Below are 18,453 nucleotides of genomic sequence, written 5' to 3' on the forward strand. Positions count from 1 at the left end.
GAAGGAATATACCTGGGCGTCTCCAAGCACCAGAGCGCATCATTACGCGCCGGAGGGGATTGCGCGCCTGTGTAAAGATGGAGTCGCCAACAGGTTCAAAAAATTCTGCGCACATCCGATTAATGCATAAATCGTTCTCCACGAAATAGCGTAGTGATTTAAAGCTTAATACAAAGGCTTGTATAAATATAAATGCTCCCATAAGCACAATGCGCCTGCTTCTACATAAAGAAAAAATATGTATTTTTGTTAGATGGAGTAACACATACTTGTTAAAAGATATTCTACCAGAAGGCTGTTGTGAGGAAAATAAATAAATAATAATAATTAAAAGTGATATAGGGTAAAATAGTATAGATATCGGTTCTGGTGATCAAGCAGAATTTGCCACTTAATTCAAAAACTTTTGAGATGTCAAGATTTTTTTTTTTCTTACATATTAAGGACACTAATTGAAAACAACCACTTAATTAAGTTTACATTTCCTGTTAAACACATATGACATTTCATAACAGCTCAAATGTTCAAACTCCTCATTTTCCTTCTTTTAGTAAACAGGCATCTTGGCGTACAGACATATTTCATAAATCTCCATTGCACTTTGCTCCACTTTGCACATCCTTTGCAACAAATCTATTCCCCTCACTGAAGGAAAGTATTTTGTTGTGGTTCATGCATTCGGCATCTTTCTCCTCTGCCATCCCAGCAGTGTAAAATTATTAACTATTAAGATAACTTCATGGATTCAAACTAGCAACAAAAAAATGCCACACTTTAAAACATCCTTTAGGCCCTGACATTTTATTTCTTTGAAGTAATCTACAAACACATAACACACAAAAACTGAATTTATTTTCCACACCGACACGTTCAGCATTCTACTCACATGATGCCAAGACTCTTCAATGGAGTCAGACGGATCATCAAAGGTGCAGCTGATGGAGTTCATAACTTCAGTCTCAGATATTTCCCTTAAATCACTGCAAATAGAGGAGGACTCACTCAAGGCAGTGCTGACTCCATTCAGAACACACTTATGCACCTCTGTTGATGGGAAACAGTACAGTTTTAAACGCAATTAATACCCATTACACATTTAACATTGATCTTACTTTGAGAATGTGACTACACAGGGTTAAAGATTCATCTCTACCTCAAAAGACCCCTACAAGAGACATAAAAAGACAATTCTTTGATCACAGAAAACAAAAACACGTCTCTTAGCATAAACTTTATTCAACACCAATAACATTTCCATATAATCAAAAAACTGTTATATTTTATGCAAAACAACATGTTTCTATAAATATATGTATATAAAAATGCTGGTGCGCTTCATAACTAATGTCAGGAGTTTTAAAAGCGCGTGTATAGCCAATTATCTGTGGACAGGGTTTGTCATGACTTACCAACATACGAACAGGATCCGTTCGTAGCCATGTCACCGGAGACCTGAAGCACGATTAGAGACTGTGAAGGCGCAAAATCCTCACCAGGCTTTGGCCAGGCTTAATTTAATGCCATGACTGCTGGAGAGACACAGGGCTTATGATAGTGCCAAACTTTAGCTAATTTCCAGGACCTTCTGTCATGGGTGAAAAAAGCCCACATACCATCCAGTTCCACCACCAGATGATCTATCTATCTATCTATCTATCTATCTATCTATCTATCTATCTATCTATCTATCTATCTATCTATCTATCTATCTATCTATCTATCTATCTATCTATCTATCTATCTATCTATCTATCTATCTATCTATCTATCTATCTATCTATCTATCTATCTATCTATCTATCTATCTATCTATCTATCCATCTATCATCGAGATGATGCAACTGCCCCGTTGAGTGTAATCAGGCTGCACACTATGTTAGGCCCAGCAGCCTTTAATGTGTTGCTGTTTCATATATAACACCAGAAGACCAGTGAAACATACATTTGAACACATAAATCACATGCTTTTCGTGTTGCCAAGTTACATTCTATATATAGGTCTATAGGAACACCACACATTCAGATCAGTAAGGAGACGTGGAATTTCCTCCATTCAGAAGCGGTTCTTATACCCCTCAAAAGCTCACCCACACAACTGCTCTCGATTTGGTTGATTTCCTCTTGGAAACAAGAATGGGGAATATGTCACGTTTAACTCTTCAAAAGCCTGCCTGTTAAATCAGCTTTGAAGCTCTCATTCATTTTACACCTTTGACTTATAGATATGCTGTACTTTACTCACACAGGTCTGGAGGGTACATTTGGATAGATCTAGCCCACTGGAAATGGAGGGATTTGCACTATGAAGCCATATTATTTGTTAAATGTATGTATTTCTCTTAATCCATTCTCGGAGGGAGGTTAAGGCAAGGTATTGATCAAAGTCAACAGGAAAACCAACATATAGACAGTGATTTTATGTGTGTTTGTGGAGAATATTGGAACAGATACCACCTGAGCACCAGGAGGTTTGAGAATGTGGGCATTGATGCGACATTAGCGCCATCTTGTGGTTAAAGTTGGTTGTTCTTTGTTAAATTCATCGGAATTTTAGCAGCGTGTTCCCTCATGTGGTCAACAATTGCATCGTAAATATCGCTCATATTTTTATTAAGTCATTATCTATTCCATTTGAGTGCTGTTCTTTCAACAGAGATATAGAAACTTAGTTTGCCTGAATGTGTATCGACAAACTAGCCTACATTTAAAAAACATAATTTTGTTTGAGAACCCCAAGATGGCGCTGTTAATGCATCAGTCTTACCACGACTATCCTCCAATGCCATGCACTCAAAGAGCTCTTTTTCCCTCCAAAATGGTCTTTGTGCCAATGTGAATACAGAGTTGTTTTGAAGAGAGATCCTTTCACATAAGTCATTTCCCTGTCCCTTCTCACTCTCTCTCTCTCCTTCAGAAAGAGCTAGGTATAGTTCAAATCCAGTTGAGGAAGTCAAGGAAATGTTTAAACATTATAAATATCCAAGGTTCCAAAAAGGGGATTTTCACAGTCATACCACAGAAGAACCATTCGAATTTCCCAAAGAGCATGTGAAGAACATTTTAAAGGTAAATTTAAAGGTTCTTCATAGAACCGCAGAAGCAAATAAAAAAACTTTATTTAGCGTAGTGCACAATGTTAAAACATAATTCAAATCCATTATAAGAAAAATAAGGCATGAGTTGGAAGTTGAGATGTTGAGGAAGTGGAACATGGAAAAACTGCGTAGCCTATTTGGCAACACTGGTGTGAAAGGTTATGCACCAAACCCAAGATTATGACTAAAAACACAAAAACCTATGCAATTGTTTTTTTTAGTAAAAGGAGGATGTTTAGTTAGTCTCTGTGACGCAGATTATATGTGGTCATCTCTTTGCACAATATGTGAAAATGTGCACACATTCCATGAAGTAACAGTTTGATTTTAGTGTTAACAAAACCAGGCCTTGTTCACTCAGTAGCCCACCTCAAAATGAAATTACTGGTGAAATGTCACTCTGAGGTCAAACAGGTCTTGTGTCTGCAATTTGTGTGCCAAGACCATTGAATTTAATGAGCATCTGATATGCTGAGGTGAGAAACATTGTGACTCAGTTCTACACCATCTGCCTTCTTGAAAAGGGCTTCGTGAAATAAATAGACATTCAGTTTGATTTCATTCCATGACTGCAGCTCAAATATTCCGAAGAGTCAGTGTGATTGACAGTCATTGTTTTGTGGTTGTTGTGGGTGACAAGCATCACAGGCAGAGATAGATTGGTGTCACAACACTCTGACCGTGACAATGGGTTTCATTGTTCCTCAACAAAAATCCCATCCTCACTGTACTCGCCTCTGCACAGAGCTGGCACCACTAGCTTTAGGAAAAATCAATCAAACCATAGAACTTCTATAATTAAACAGAGGAAAGACTTTGTAAACAGAGCAGAAAACGTTCAGTGTGGAAGCAGTCGTGAGTAATCATTGCATAAGGTAGCAGTGCATGTTAATTATCTGCATTTTCAGCCTTTCCCGCAAATGCCTCATGTTGTGTGAAATGCTTTAACATATTTCAACCATGGGATTTGAGGATTTAGTACCGTTTTTGAACAGGAAACCACAATTTACTGAGCGGATATGTCATGTCATGTGACATCCAGCAATACTTAGATCATATCCGAAAGAGTCATCTGTGGTGTTTTCATGAGAAACTTATGATCAATTTGATCAATTTGGCCTGCTGTAATTTATCTGCTGCAGGGTTATCATAACTAACACTAAAACCATAAAAACATTTTGGTTACTTGAAATAAAAAATGATATTGATATATATATATATATATATATATATATATATATATATATATATATATATATATATATATATATATATATATATATATATATGAAGAGTTCATATGCAAAAGACTCTAAGTGCCATCTGAAATTTTCTTATAGAATGAAAATTACCTATTAATTGTCATTTAAGTGAAATTACTGAACTTAAATGTACGAGCTTGATAAAAAATTACCAGAAGAAAATTTCAGATGGCACTTAGAGGCTTTTGCATCTGAACTCTTCATATATATATATATATATATTTCATTATATATATATATATATATATATATATATATATATATATATATATATATATATATATATATATATATATATATATATATATATATATAAATTATAAAAATGTATAAAAACTATACAGACATATTTCAGAAAACAAAAACTTCAATAAAAAAAAATTATAAAAATGGCAAAAACACACAACAAGATAACTAAAACTTTAAACAAAATGAAAATAGTAATAATCTTAATCAGTATTTTTTATGTATTTTCATTAGCATTCTTAATCAATATACATTCACTTATTGAATAATTGATCGAAATGAAGTGAGTTTTTGCTTAAAACAAGAAGAAAAAACTGCCAATAATATATAATAATTTCTCCAAATAATTTTCTTGTTTAAAACATTTACTCACCTATTGTAAAACATTTCTCAAAATAAAAAAATACTAAATTCCTTTGCTTCTCAAGTAAGTGTAGCTTGAAAATCATTTTTGCAGTTAATTCTGGCTTTCTTGGAACATACACACACTTTTTATCAAATGTCACTGATTATATTATGCTCGCAGATCTGCTTATTTGATAGTGTCACAATAATTTACATTAGAAGTTCTAATTATTGCATTTTTTTGTTGTGCTGATAAAGGTGAAAATGATTGATTACCAGCTTAAAATTGAAAATGCATTGAGACATGTCACAGAAAGGTGCAAAGTGCCATTTTAATACTCAGATCACAAGACAAGACAACTCCTCTCTTGTGCCGCAGACTGTGAAAGAGCTCACAGTCTAAAAACAAGCAGAAGACAAGACAGAAAGGTCATAAAAAGACAATTTTGACATGTTCTACATCATTGTTTGAGTACAAACTTAACTTAAATCATAACATAAGATGATCATCCAAGTAAAGAAAGAAAGAAAAAAAAGAAAGAAAGAAAGAAAGAAAGAAAGAAAGAAAGAAAGAAAGAAAGAAAGAAAGAAAGAAAGAAAGAAAGAAAGAAAGAAAGAAAGAAAGAAAGAAAGAAAGAAAGAAAGAAAGAAAGAAAGAAAGAAAGAAAGACGACAAGTGAATGTGACAGACTCCAGAGCGTCCCTTCCTCACGTGAGAGGTGGGTGTTTACCGTTATAAACAGTCACTTCCCCTCAGGACAGCAGCATTGAGCACCAGACCAGCAACACAAGACCTTTGGGAATTTAAACATCTGAGAACAACAAAAATATCTGTTGCTGTTTTCTTATAACCTGGATCAACATGAAGTCAGGTCTGTCCGGTGCTGAGCAGTGCATCAAATACATCATATTCGGCTTTAATTTCATATTTTGGGTGAGTTTAATACAGTTCACTCTTGGATGTTTATTTATTGAAAAAAGAAAAGAAAAAACTGTATCCAAGCTCTTAATGTCTAATATAGACTTGCTATTCAGCCTAACCAGTATAGTCTTTGAATATGCTTCATAAATAAATACTTTTTGGATTATTAAACATAAAAGGCGCGGTGCTGATATTTATTTGTGCTGAATTTATTTGTCATTGATTGGCTACATATGTCATTTCGAAAAGCCGTGCGAGCTTTACTACCTACTATGGCGAAGGCTAACTTATTAATATTGATTACGTAATGTGATGTTCGGCATCTTGATTGGTTAAAACAATTGATATATGATCGCAAATTGCGTTGATCTGTCGGCGAGTAAATTTTTTCATAATATTCCCATAGATAACTTTAAAATTTAAACCTCTTTGTATGTGGTTGTTTCTCAAAAAAAAAAAAAAAAAATCCGAATTGACTCATAACTTCCATTAGAATAGAATACGTGACTCATCTCCAGGAAGTTTAACAACGTCAGCACGCCCTAATTAATATTCATGAGCTAACACCTTGATTAAAAATTTGGCGTTATGGGCAACTGGTAAGCAAAACATGTTGAGAACATAAAGACAAAGCATAACTTTCTGCCATTGTTTGTTCTCTTAACAATTTTCTTTTCTTAGATAGGCCCTTGTTTGAATAGTTCACGAGTAGACACTTGTTTAGACGACATTTTGAAAACGAAAGGTATGCTTTGTTCAAGATGGTAATTTGTCCACCATGAGAAGAGTCAAAGTTTTGCATATTTGTTGCTAGGCAACCCCATCACTAATCCATCTCATAAATTAGGGTAAATGTAGCCCCAGGAAAGATCATTTCACAAAGAATGAGAAAAGGACAGCAACCTAATATTAAGCAACTACATAGCCTAAAGACTTTGCTTTGATTCAAGTAATCTGATCCCATGGTTTCATCTGAGAAACTGTTGGATGTTTGGGGCTATAAAAATGTGTCCTCACCTACCACATCCATCCTAAAGCCTGACAAATAATAATAATAAAAAAAAATAGTCAGATTTTTTTCATATTTGATTGATATATCAGGCTTTTATGGCTCAAATAATATGATATAGTGAGAATATGGAACTCATACTTGAGGAGGAAAAAAAAAATTTTATTCCCAGAGGCCCAAATTGAGCCAAAAAAAAGGCATTTTGTTGCAATGTTGTTGTGTATATGGCCAAAAAATAAGACAAAATGTTGATAGCTTGTCGTGTAAATCAATGACGTTACATAAAATGCAGTATATCAGTCGTCACTCTATATCTCCCAATATATCTTAGTAATGTGATATTTAAATGTTTATGATCAAGGTCTGTAGTTTTCATTGTGGAGGCAATACATATAATGCAACACTCAATACAATGATGATTGAGAGATTTCTTTCCTCAGAAGCCTGTTGTATCATATTTCTTAATTACATTTTAACATGATTTTTCTAAAAAAATATGCATGAATAATCAAGTAAACAAAAAATCATTAAAGATTCCACAGCAAAAAGACATGTGGTGGATATTTTTAGAAAAGACCCTTTACTTAGTTTAAAAGTATAAACTATCAATCAGGGTGCAGAAGGCGTCTAAAAGATATGCAACAGGTTTTTCAGCAATGTTTTGATTTTAGAGGCCTTATAAATTCATGCATCAAATATGGTACGGCAGGCTTTATAGGGTTAATGTGCTGTCTCTGTTTCTAGCCTATCTCTCCACTTAAAAGTGTCAAGCAAAGGGACAATATCTGTGTTCTGACTTCCCAGTGTTCCTGAGGGACAGCTCGAGTTACATGAAAAGTAAAACCTGATCAGCTTGTGTTGATGCCATTTTGGCAACTGAAGCACAGTATAGATCTTTTATACTTTTTTTAAACTCCATTTATACGCTACTGAATTGTGTTAGTTCAGTTTTTAGTTCAGCTAAAATGGTTTTGCCCCTCCTTCTTTTCTTACTGACAAAGACTAGGTAGGAGGGTGCGGCTTGCTGGATTTTTTTTTTTTTTTTTTTTTTTGGTTCACCCGCCCCTGTTTTAAGGTGGGACAGAAGCACATTGCAGGTGCTCAGTATCGGGTGTTTATTCTTAAAACAGCTCTAACTTTTTAGTCATGGCCGCCGCAGGTGGGTTTTCGTGTGTCAAATACTTGCTCTTTATCTTCAACTTCATCTTCTGGGTAGGTATTTTTTAATCATTACATGAGTACATAAAAAAAGTAAAGTGTTTGTGGGAACATTCTAACAGAAATGTGAATGTGGCTTGAATGTGATGTGGTGAGGATATAAGAGTATGTTAGATGCTTGTCTTCATGTCATACTTTGTTTGCTTGCCTGATTGAATGTAGTATTTGACAAACTTTACTCTTTTAGAAATGCGTGTTTCTAACATGCTGCATTATTTTGTCTACGATATTCAACATTGAACAACAAATATGAGTTTCTTGTTCACAGGCTGTGGTTAGTAGTTAATTTCACACAATCTTGATAAAGATTCTAGTTTATAATATATATAACCATTAACCAATCTTTGGTTAAACATGTGACTTTTATTTGAGTCTGTTGAAGAAAATCTTTGATTGACATTTTTGCTTGAATGTACTATGCGACTTTACAGATAACATCATAACAGCAAAAATAAGCTTTGGTCTGTAGCAATTATATTGTCTTAAAGTGGCCTTGGTATTTGGGCCTGGTCTTAAGCTAGCTTTGTGGTGAGTGAGCAAACTTGCAAACACTATCCTCCCATTGGTGACTCCTATTGTGTGTGGGTGGAAAAAGATGGGATAAGTTTGGGAAGCTTTGAGGGACAAGCCTCCACACCCCTGGCAGTGACTCACTGTGACTCATATCTGTGACTGGCATTTTCCAAAACAGAAGAAAAGTGGAGGATTGCTACTTTGTGTGTGTGTGTGTGTGTGTGTGTGTGTGTGTGTGTGTGTGTGTAGGGGTTATTTAGTGTGATCTGGTTTAGCTTGTTCTGTTAGTTTCTCAGTATTCATTACCCCATTGGTCAAAGCACCCAAGGAAACACACTGATCCAATGTTTGTGCAAATTCTTAGAAGGCTGTAGGAGAGTGAAAAGTTGAACCTATTCCATTTGTACAACAATGAAATATGACCTACAAAGGTGTGGTGCTTTTTATTTTTTTATCTGTTTTGACTGTAAAGTGTGTGAGTGTGGGCTATTGATTAACTCTTGGCTGTGAGAACATGTGCCAGATTGTAATCGTTCTTGTTCCTACATGTTACTCATTCATGGAAGCCACATTACTGTGTCCTGGGAACTGCCTGAGTTGGTCTAGAGAAATTAGAGTTGGTTCAGCATAACTTTGCATATTTCTTTCTCAATGCAGTCTAGCAAGAATATCAGGTTGGTGCCTATGGTTCCATAAGGCCTGTTGAACTTCATTCTCAAAAAGAAAAAATGCTTGGTTTGGAACCTGACTTCCTGTACTCTCTGCCCTTGTAAATAATGTCATGCTTGGCCTGCAGCTATATTTATTTTATGTTACTCAGTTTGCCAATGTCTGTGTTTACAGGTAGCACCATGCAGACTGCTTTTTTTTTTTGGCCACTAAACTTTTAATAGGATATATTAAAATGTTTTGTTTCTTCCCACAGCTTGCAGGTACAGGAGTTTTAGCTGTTGGCCTCTGGCTGCGTTTCGATGAAAGAACTAAAGGACTCTTTACTGCAGCAGATTCCCCATCTGTGTTCCTCACAGGTGAGATTTGGCCATTCCCAAGCTAGGTTCCTCAGTTCTTAATATCCTCTCAGTGAATCAGAAATCCACCTTTATCTTCCAAAACCATGATCGCACACGCTCCCTTCCCTACATGATCAGGTCTTTGTAAGTTGATGTTTGGGAATGAGGTGAAATGGTAGTCATGGAAACCAGCCACACCTATTTCCAGAAACCAGACCATCTGTCATGTGAATGGTGTGTCATGAATACTACGATTATAACATGAAGCGAATAAAAGGCCATTCAGTCTGAAGTGAGACGAGTTGTTTTGGCTTCTCTATAGTTGATCAGAATATGTATGTAATACAGACACTACCGGTCAACAGTTTGTAGTAATTAAGTGTTTTTGTTTGTTTGTTTTTTAAAGAAGTCCCTTGTGTTCACCAAAGCTTATTTGATCAAAAATACAGTAAAAACAGTACTTTTATGAAATATTAATTAAAAATGGAAAAGAACCGTTTTCTATTTTATAATATAATTTATTCCTGTGATGGCAAAGCTGAATTTTCAGCATGATCTTCAGTGTCACATGATCCTTCAGAAATCATTGTAATATCCTGATTTGCTGCTTAATTTGACTGTTTTTTTGTATTTTTGATCAAATGAATGCAGCCTTGTTAAGCATAAGAGACTTCTTTCAGAAACATAAATCTTTATAAATTATTCCAAACTTTTGAACAGTTGTGTATAAAACGACATCACCCTGACTTGGTCATTCGACGGTCACTGAACAATCCGGTTCTTAAAGCAACGCAAATGGCATGACAACTACAAAACACGTCCAAAATTCAAAGCATTCCATCTATTCTTCTATGCTTTGTTTGTTTTTATGAAAGGCCCAAAGATTAAATTCTTTGCCAGTTTTGGAGGCTTGCAGAGAAAGACCACTAAGCAACAACCAGCTAATTGAGCTTTAAACCATAACCCAACCCAAGGGGGGTTGGGTACAGTAAAAAAAAAACATGGCAGTTTTTGAAGGGTGAAAACAGCCTAAATATAGAGAGCAGGATGTTGGGTTTCTGTCTGCGTGTTTGTTTTTTAAGAGGCAGATTTGTTGAGTTATAATGGCAGTGCTGTTTTAGAGGAGGCTGGCTTTGGTCCACACGATGTCAGCTCTCTGCCCCTTGCCATCATCCCTTACAGAGATGCCTTTCTCCTCCTCGCCAACAGAACCCGCATTGTTTGCTCCCATCCCACCTCCTTTTGTTTTGCCTGGTTTATTTTCCTCAAGTGCTGTAAGAAGAATGTTCGCATCCACAGATACAAAAACATAATAATCTCAGTGGGAAAGTGTCCAAGTATCTGCCAGAGGTTTCGAAAGCACCGAGTGACAGCTGGTTGTCCTGGAATGCCAAACATCCTACTGACAGACTGTTCAGAAGAGCATCTAGTGGACCGGTGTTTTACTGTTTCTATAGGCCACACACCGTTTAAGCAAACGGCATCAAACACGTACATTTGTTGGGTTTTGACGGGTCAGTGTGTGTCCCCTGTCGGTTTCTGTTAGCGTTGATCAGGGTTTGTTTTCACCCGTCTGTTGGGGCAGTGTGAACATGAGTTATTTTTCATAAAATTCTAAATCCAACAGCCAACTTGTTTGTCTGTGCGGTGTCAATTGGCCTTATGGATACATTACATAACATTTGCATGGAATTTTGTTTTGCATATTTTGCTTTGCATAGATTTTTCTGATAAACCATTAAGGTAGCTAAAGGAAAAAGTTATCATCTATACATAAGCAAAATGCGTATCTGTAATAAAATGAATCTGAGAATAATAAAATTTACAGTAAATGCCCCTTGATTTCTAGTATTTTTTTTTCCAGATGAGCAGCCAAAGAAATGAGACGAATGTAAAAGTACAGGGGAATAAGAGGTGTTCTGTCTTTCTCTGTCCTCAGGGGTCTACATCCTCATTGTGGCAGGTGCCGTCATGATGGTGGTCGGGTTCCTCGGCTGCTGTGGAGCGATAAAAGAATCGGCATGCATGCTGGGAATGGTGAGTCTTCCCATTCTTCTATAGCACAAAACCAAAAGATTTTGTTTTACATTCGTAAACACCGTTTTCAACAAACAAACAGAAAACTTTTTATGAAAAAACAATACCATTTTTTAATACGATACCATCATCGTCTCCTTGTAAACTACAAAAACATGTATTACATGTTCAGTTTATATTTCTTTACAAAGTGACATCGCCATCTACTGGCCGGACAGCAGAATAGTGTTTTTAGTCTTTTTCGCTGATCCGTGTGAACTGGGACCGTTTTGGCAAAATTGTCGTCTGTGCGTGAAACTTTTCAAAAACATGTTTTTAGTACATTGTTGTCGTGGAAAAGTACCCTTCGTACTTAGGGTGTAAAGTGCATTTGCCACGAAATAAAAATGTTTTTGCTGATGTCCTTGTTCACCTCATCTGCCTCCAGTTCTTCGTGTTCCTGCTTATCATTTTTGCTGCAGAGGTGGCCGCTGGAATCTGGGGATTGTCCAATAAGGAAAAGGTCGGTGACATTCATACTCTCTTTCTCCTTTTACTCGTTCATTTTCTCACAGTGGCTCCTCTTTCTTTCTCTCTTCCTTCTCAGGTCGTGACAGATATCACGGATTTCTACAAGCAGACATTTAACAACTACAAAACCACTAACCAGGAAGCGCTGAGGGAAACTCTACGAGCAATTCACTATGGAGTGAGTGTTCATTTTTATGGTTTGTTCAAACCATAAGAGCAAAAACATTCAATGAATGAAGGACAAAAAGCTTAACTTTAATCTGACTGACGGTTTTCTGTGTGCTTTTGTTTAGTTGAACTGCTGTGGACCAACAGGAACGGCGATTGATTTAGTATCTGACATCTGTCCCAAAAAGGAGGGAACTGAAATCTTTATCACAACGGTACCAGAAACTCACTAAATAAGCTTTAGTCTCTTCAGTTATATGTTGTTTCTCCAATGTACTATAGTCACCTCTTTTGTTTCTGCTCCAGAGCTGCCCAAGTGCTATTGAGGACATCTTCACATCTAGGCTTCAAGTGATCGGAGGAGTTGGGATCGGCATTGGGGTGATCATGGTGAGTAGATGCTCCTGTGGAGATTCTCGGGCAGGTAGCCGAGTCACACTGGTGTCGGATATTAACCCGTGTCTCTTTGGTTGTCAGATCTTTGGCATGATCTTCAGCATGCTTCTGTGCTGCGCCATCCGACGAACCCGGGACATCGTATGAGCTGTCCTTACTGCAACAGCCTGTTTTCTGCTCTGTATTTATCTGAGAGTGTGTGTGTCTGTGTGTGTGTGTGTGTATGGAGGGGGTGGGGGTATAGATATATATGTTTGCAAAATCACTCTGATAAACTTCTAACAAAGCCCAGCATTAGTCAAACACTCAAACTGTTACATGTCGTTTATACACTGAGTGTAATAATGAACTGCGCTAGAGGCTGCTTTTAATTTCTTTGGTGTCTTGACTAACGTTTATTTGCCTCTTTGAATGTACTTGCAAGCTTCTGATATTCTTTTGTAACGTTTTATGTGGCTTATTTTATGTACCTATATGGGTGTCTGGATAGACAGTATAGTAACACCTAAATTACCAATAAAGTTGATAACTAATTGACTGAATGGTAGTTATTTATTTATTTTAAGGATTTGCATATTTATGCACGTAAGGCCATGTTTACACCTGGTGCTGTGTTTTGGACGCCACTAAATACAGGTGTCAAACATTTTACCTAGGGGGCAAAACACCTGTTTTTTAGAAAATTAGACATGGGCTGCTGTAAAAGGTTGTCATATAAAAATGAAATCTATGATGTCTGAGGATCACAACCTGGGTGGACAACCCGGTCAACAAGCTGCTGGAAACTTGTAATTAGGGTCAAAACAATGCTACCTCAAATTCTTCTTTAACTCCCCGGAATCACCCAAACATGCTAAAAAGGTTTAACTATATTTATGAATCCTGAGGCATATCTCCCTGATACTTTATGCTAGAAACAAACTGAGCATATTTTTCAAAAGAGTGGAAGATAAGCTTTCATATGATGCCTTGATTGTACATGTAATTAGAATGTAAGAGTTAACAATGCCTCTCAATTCATAGGTAGGCCAAAAAAAAGAAAAAAATATGGAACATTCCATTTGTAATCGGTAGCATTCTTTTCCCTTTGTTGTTGTTACAATAAACAAATTACCATGTGAGGTTAACTTTTACTAGATGAAATCATATTTTGATCATTTTCACTAACCAGACAGTCCTCATGGCCCATAACACATTTAGAGGGAATTCAATTTCAAGCCTATAATAGCCTGTCAATTCAAACAAGATCCAAGAAAGAAGTTTACCATTAACTGATGTTAATTGTATACTGCTCTATTTCTGTGCAGTATATCGTTTGCATATTTATGCAATATCTATTATTTTTATTGCAATGTCTAGTATTTCTTATATTCTTTCACAAGTGGGATAGCTTAATTTATTCTACCGAAATTAAAAAAAAAAGGATTTGAGGATTTTGGGTTAGGCTGGTTACTGTTCAATCCTGGTGTTTGGAGTGTGAGACAAAGGTACTGACAACTAAATGCTGAAAGACTAAAACACACAGGAGTCATGTGTGGAGTAGGTTTAAAAGTATTTACTGATTAAAACTGTTGTTACATTAAGTAGCAAGTTGTTCCAAAACGATTAATGAAACAGACAAACAGATTACAATTCAGGGTGATAACTAATTTCTGTAATGATGTTTATATTATTTGTTTAGCTGTTTTCGGAGTCACTGCTGCTGTCGCTGCTCTCTAGTGTTTCAGCATGCTGTATCCTACTACATTTGGTTGCCAAACCCTGGCAACAGCATCCTATGTAGCAGGAGCAGTTCTTCTGACAACCTTTAACCAGAGATTGGCACAAATACATCAAAAAGTATTTAATTACAAATAACAAATACTTGCTCATAAAATGTATTTAAATCAAATACAAAATACTGCTGTGAAAAAAGTATTTAATTAAAATACAAGTAATTTGTAATTTGAAAATACAAAAATATATATTTTTTACAGTCTTCTCTTATAGTGTAAGTGTGGCGTTAGATACATGTAAGAGTCTAGAATATTGCAATATCATCATTTAGTGCAGAAGATGTGCTTTTAACATACATGTTGCCACATACTGTCATAATAAAAGATAATTGCGCATATAACACTATATTTGTATTACACAAAAACTAGTTAACGCTGCTGTGAGAGTGTTTCTGCGGCTGTGACAAAGTTGACAACTTTCTCTCTTCCGACTGCCATTATCTATTTTTTTACACTTTTTGAAAGTTGTGAAAACACTGTTGTGGCGTTTTTCTTTTGCTATTTGAGCAAATTGGAACACAAAAAATATATTTAATGTAGTCTTTCATTCACTGCTATAGAAGTTAACCCAACTATGATGCCTTCCACTTCAGAGAAACCCAGAAATGTGAACAGGGTCAATAGGATATGTCACATCACGTTACCAGGTGTAAACAGAGCCTAAGTGTAGCTTGTTAAAACAGTTTCAGAAAACCAGTTTGAAGGAATACACATTTATTGGATTGTAATTTATATATAATAGGATAAATCATCCAAAAAGAAATAGTTAACCTAGATGTAACTTTCTGCTGTTTTATTTTACAACTGACAATTCGAAGAATTGAAACTATCTATATATACACTCCTGTTCAAAAGTTTTAGGTCGGTAAGATTTCTTAATCTTTTTGAAAGAAGTCGCTCACTAAGGCTGCATTTATTTAATCCAAAAAACAGCAATATTGTGAATTATTTTCTACAATTTAAAATAAGTGTTTTCTATTTTAATATATTTTTAAATATAATTTATTCCTATATATATATTATTTGCTGCTCAAGAAACATTTCTTATTAATGTTAAAAACAGTTGTGAACCATTTTTTTCCAGGATTCTTTGATGAATAGAAAGTTCAGAAGAACAGCATTTATCTGAAATTGAAAGATTTTGTAACAAATAGAAAACGTTCATTTAAAATTTTTAAAAATATTTCACAATAGTACCATTTTTTTTATGTATTTTGGATCAAATAAATGCAGCCTTGGTGAGCATAAAAGACTTCTTTCAAAAATAATTCACTTAATTACTAATCTAAAAATTTTGAACAGAAATGCATACATATTGAATTAAGGTTTAATTGGCACAAATCCACATGTCATTTTTTGCTTTTTTGTTTTTTGCCCTTTTTTCCTTTCTTCTTGGTGGCCCCAGGCCAGCCAAATCCTCTGAACTCCAAGCAGTCCATTGCATTATGGGAGATGTAGTAGACGTTCTCCATGGCTGCCGGACTCAGAATATCCACACTTGTCTTTGTGGATTTGGCACTGACGGACCTCTTCTTGGAGGAGCGCTTTCCTTTGCTCTTTGTTGCAGGTCTGGCACTTTGAGGTCTTGACTTCTTGGTGCCTGAAGGCTTTAAAGTTCATATTATGAGATTTAGGGAAAGAATGAAAGAAATCATAAAAAAAAAAAATCCACCAGCTTTTTGTCTTTTGGACTTTTATGAAAATGTAAAACATCGAAGGAAGTGAAACATTTCTTACCATCATTGAGTGCCTTCCTCTCACACTAGTTGGACGCTTGAATGCACTCAGAAACAGAAATACTGTGAACTGACCCTTGTCAATGCATGTAAGAATTTTTTCCTTGATTTTAAACTCATTTAATGTGATTTTGTAATCAGCTACCCAAAGGCATGTCCTACCAGAGAGTTGTCGTTCCTCTCCAGTGTGTCCCTATTATATGAGGTCTTTTGTTGTGAGCTGTTGTTTATCTGGGGTTGTCTTAGTGACGGCTCATGGGAGAACGGGACTCATCCACAACTGGCTTTTCAGGTCGGCCCGGGATCTTTTTTTTTTGCTGTGACCCCCCCATAAATCTTCTCTGTTTCAGTACGTGTAAGAATAACCAGATGCCTGCTGGTCATTTAGTAAGACTTCAGAGTGACATTCAGATTTGAGTTATAGGAACATTCCCTGAATTTAAATTGTAAATAGTCTAAAAAATAAGAAAGAATATAAAAAGTTAGTAATAAAAAAAATAAAAAAAATAAACAGAATTAGAAAATTGGAAAAGGTTTTTTTTCTTATTGAATGTTTGTACACAGTATAATCGTTTAAATATATTAATTTTAAGTATGTATATCTGGCAAACAATAAAATAGTCAACTATTTATATAAAATTATTTAAAAATTATATATAGCCTATATTTATAATATATTTTATATAATATATATATATTATATATATATATAGAATTATATTTTATATATAATAATTTACATAAATAATTGTATATACACACACATACACATATATTAATTAGTTACACAGTCTTACAGACACATACTGTACACACACACACACACACACACACACACACACACACACACACACACACACACACACACACACACACGTGTATATGTATAACGTTAGTAATCTCAAATGTTTGATTAGTCCATCCTGACCATGCGCTGAGAAAAGATACGGGTACCACGTGAAAAGAAGTACATGACATGTGCGTCTTCATTAAGTCTAATAAGATTCAAACCACACGGCTCAAGAGGAACAACAACAGCTATTACAATCGGAGAACATATAAAGGTACAATATACGTGTATAGCTGGGCCTTGTCATCACCCTTTTACGAAAATGAACCATGGTTTTACTAGTAAATAGTAACCATGGATTTAGGCGGTTACCGTTTGCCTGCGCCAGCGCTATAACCACATTATTTGTAAAACACAAATACCATGGTATACTAATGTTGGTGTAGTAAAACCATGGTTAATTTGTGCTACAGTTTAACAATAATAACCATCTTTTAGCTAGTTGTAGTAAAACCATGGTTAATTTTATAGCAGCGATTTCATCAAAGCGGACTCCAGATCACAACTGATTATGTCATTCAAACGTGTAAAAAGTTAACTCCCAGGCAGTACATTTAATATCTGCAGATCTGTTTCAATGCATAAAGTGCGTATTTAGGCATCTCTTCTTACGCAGTAAGCATTTTTTAGCTAAACTTGTGAGTCTCACTCTTAAGGGAGGGGCTCTGATGTAATTCACACATTTCACCACAGGAGGGCGTTCAGTTGCTTTGGTTTTGTATTACAGATGTCTATTCCTGCTCAACAAACGACGTGATTTGGCAAATGTAATCAACATCTGAAAAATCACAGGGTAATCCACAATTTATTAAAATATTATTTTTTAAATCAATTCAAATTAATGTAATGAAAGCTTTTCCTCTGGCTCCAGTTATAGCTGCAAAAAAATAATATTAAATAAATGAAAAACAATTTAATGTAAGGCAATTTCCCCCCCTCTGGCTTTAGTTATTGGTGAAACAAGTTGCAGCAAAGTCATTCACGCAATTAATTCTGGAACGATGTAAAATATGATTCAAGGTTTTCCTGTGATCGTAATTCACTCAATTCACCACAAGAGGGCGTTGATCAGCTGATTTACACTAATTAGTATATAATATCTAGCAAATATGAATTAACAGACGTAATCAACATCTGCCAAATCACGTGTCAGCAATGGTTGAGGCACGAATGAAATAAAGGCTGGATCTAATTGCAAGCAGTTGATTTTTAATGAAAACATGCTCAAAATAACACCTCAGATTCTCAAAATACAAACACACGGCAAACAGAACAACCATTAAATAAGATCTGACAAAGAACACTACAAACACAGGGCTATATATACAAAAGATAATCAAAGGGAGGAAACAAGAAATAGG

At 35.5% G+C, this 18,453-nt stretch overlaps 2 protein-coding genes across 3 annotated transcripts; one reads left to right on the forward strand and one right to left on the reverse strand.

Annotated features, from left to right (window-relative positions):
* The first annotated feature begins 5,600 nt into the window (after positions 1-5,600).
* cd9b (CD9 molecule b) lies at positions 5,601-13,273 on the forward strand. 2 transcript variants are annotated; one of them, XM_081362881.1, is made up of 8 exons: positions 5,601-5,882; positions 9,536-9,638; positions 11,560-11,657; positions 12,085-12,159; positions 12,244-12,345; positions 12,461-12,550; positions 12,642-12,725; positions 12,813-13,273. In XM_081362881.1, exons 1-8 carry the CDS (start codon positions 5,811-5,813, stop codon positions 12,876-12,878), a joined length of 690 nt encoding a protein of 229 aa, XP_081219007.1. In that variant the 5' UTR covers positions 5,601-5,810; the 3' UTR covers positions 12,879-13,273. The 2 variants fall into 2 exon arrangements, with proteins under 2 accessions (XP_081219007.1, XP_081219008.1); XM_081362882.1 differs by lacking the exon at positions 5,601-5,882 and adding an exon at positions 7,667-8,091.
* Positions 13,274-15,855: 2,582 nt separating this feature from the next.
* smkr1 (small lysine rich protein 1) lies at positions 15,856-16,307 on the reverse strand (the record flags this gene model as incomplete). Its single annotated transcript, XM_081362765.1, has 2 exons — positions 16,244-16,307; positions 15,856-16,113 (listed from the first exon to the last, which is right to left on the reverse strand). Exons 1-2 carry the CDS (start codon positions 16,247-16,249, stop codon positions 15,856-15,858), a joined length of 264 nt encoding a protein of 87 aa, XP_081218891.1. The 5' UTR covers positions 16,250-16,307.
* Between the last annotated feature and the right edge of the window lie 2,146 nt (positions 16,308-18,453).

Source organism: Scardinius erythrophthalmus (assembly GCF_964197995.2).
Source record: "Scardinius erythrophthalmus genome assembly, chromosome: 4".
In the NCBI taxonomy this organism is placed as follows: domain Eukaryota; kingdom Metazoa; phylum Chordata; class Actinopteri; order Cypriniformes; family Leuciscidae; genus Scardinius; species Scardinius erythrophthalmus.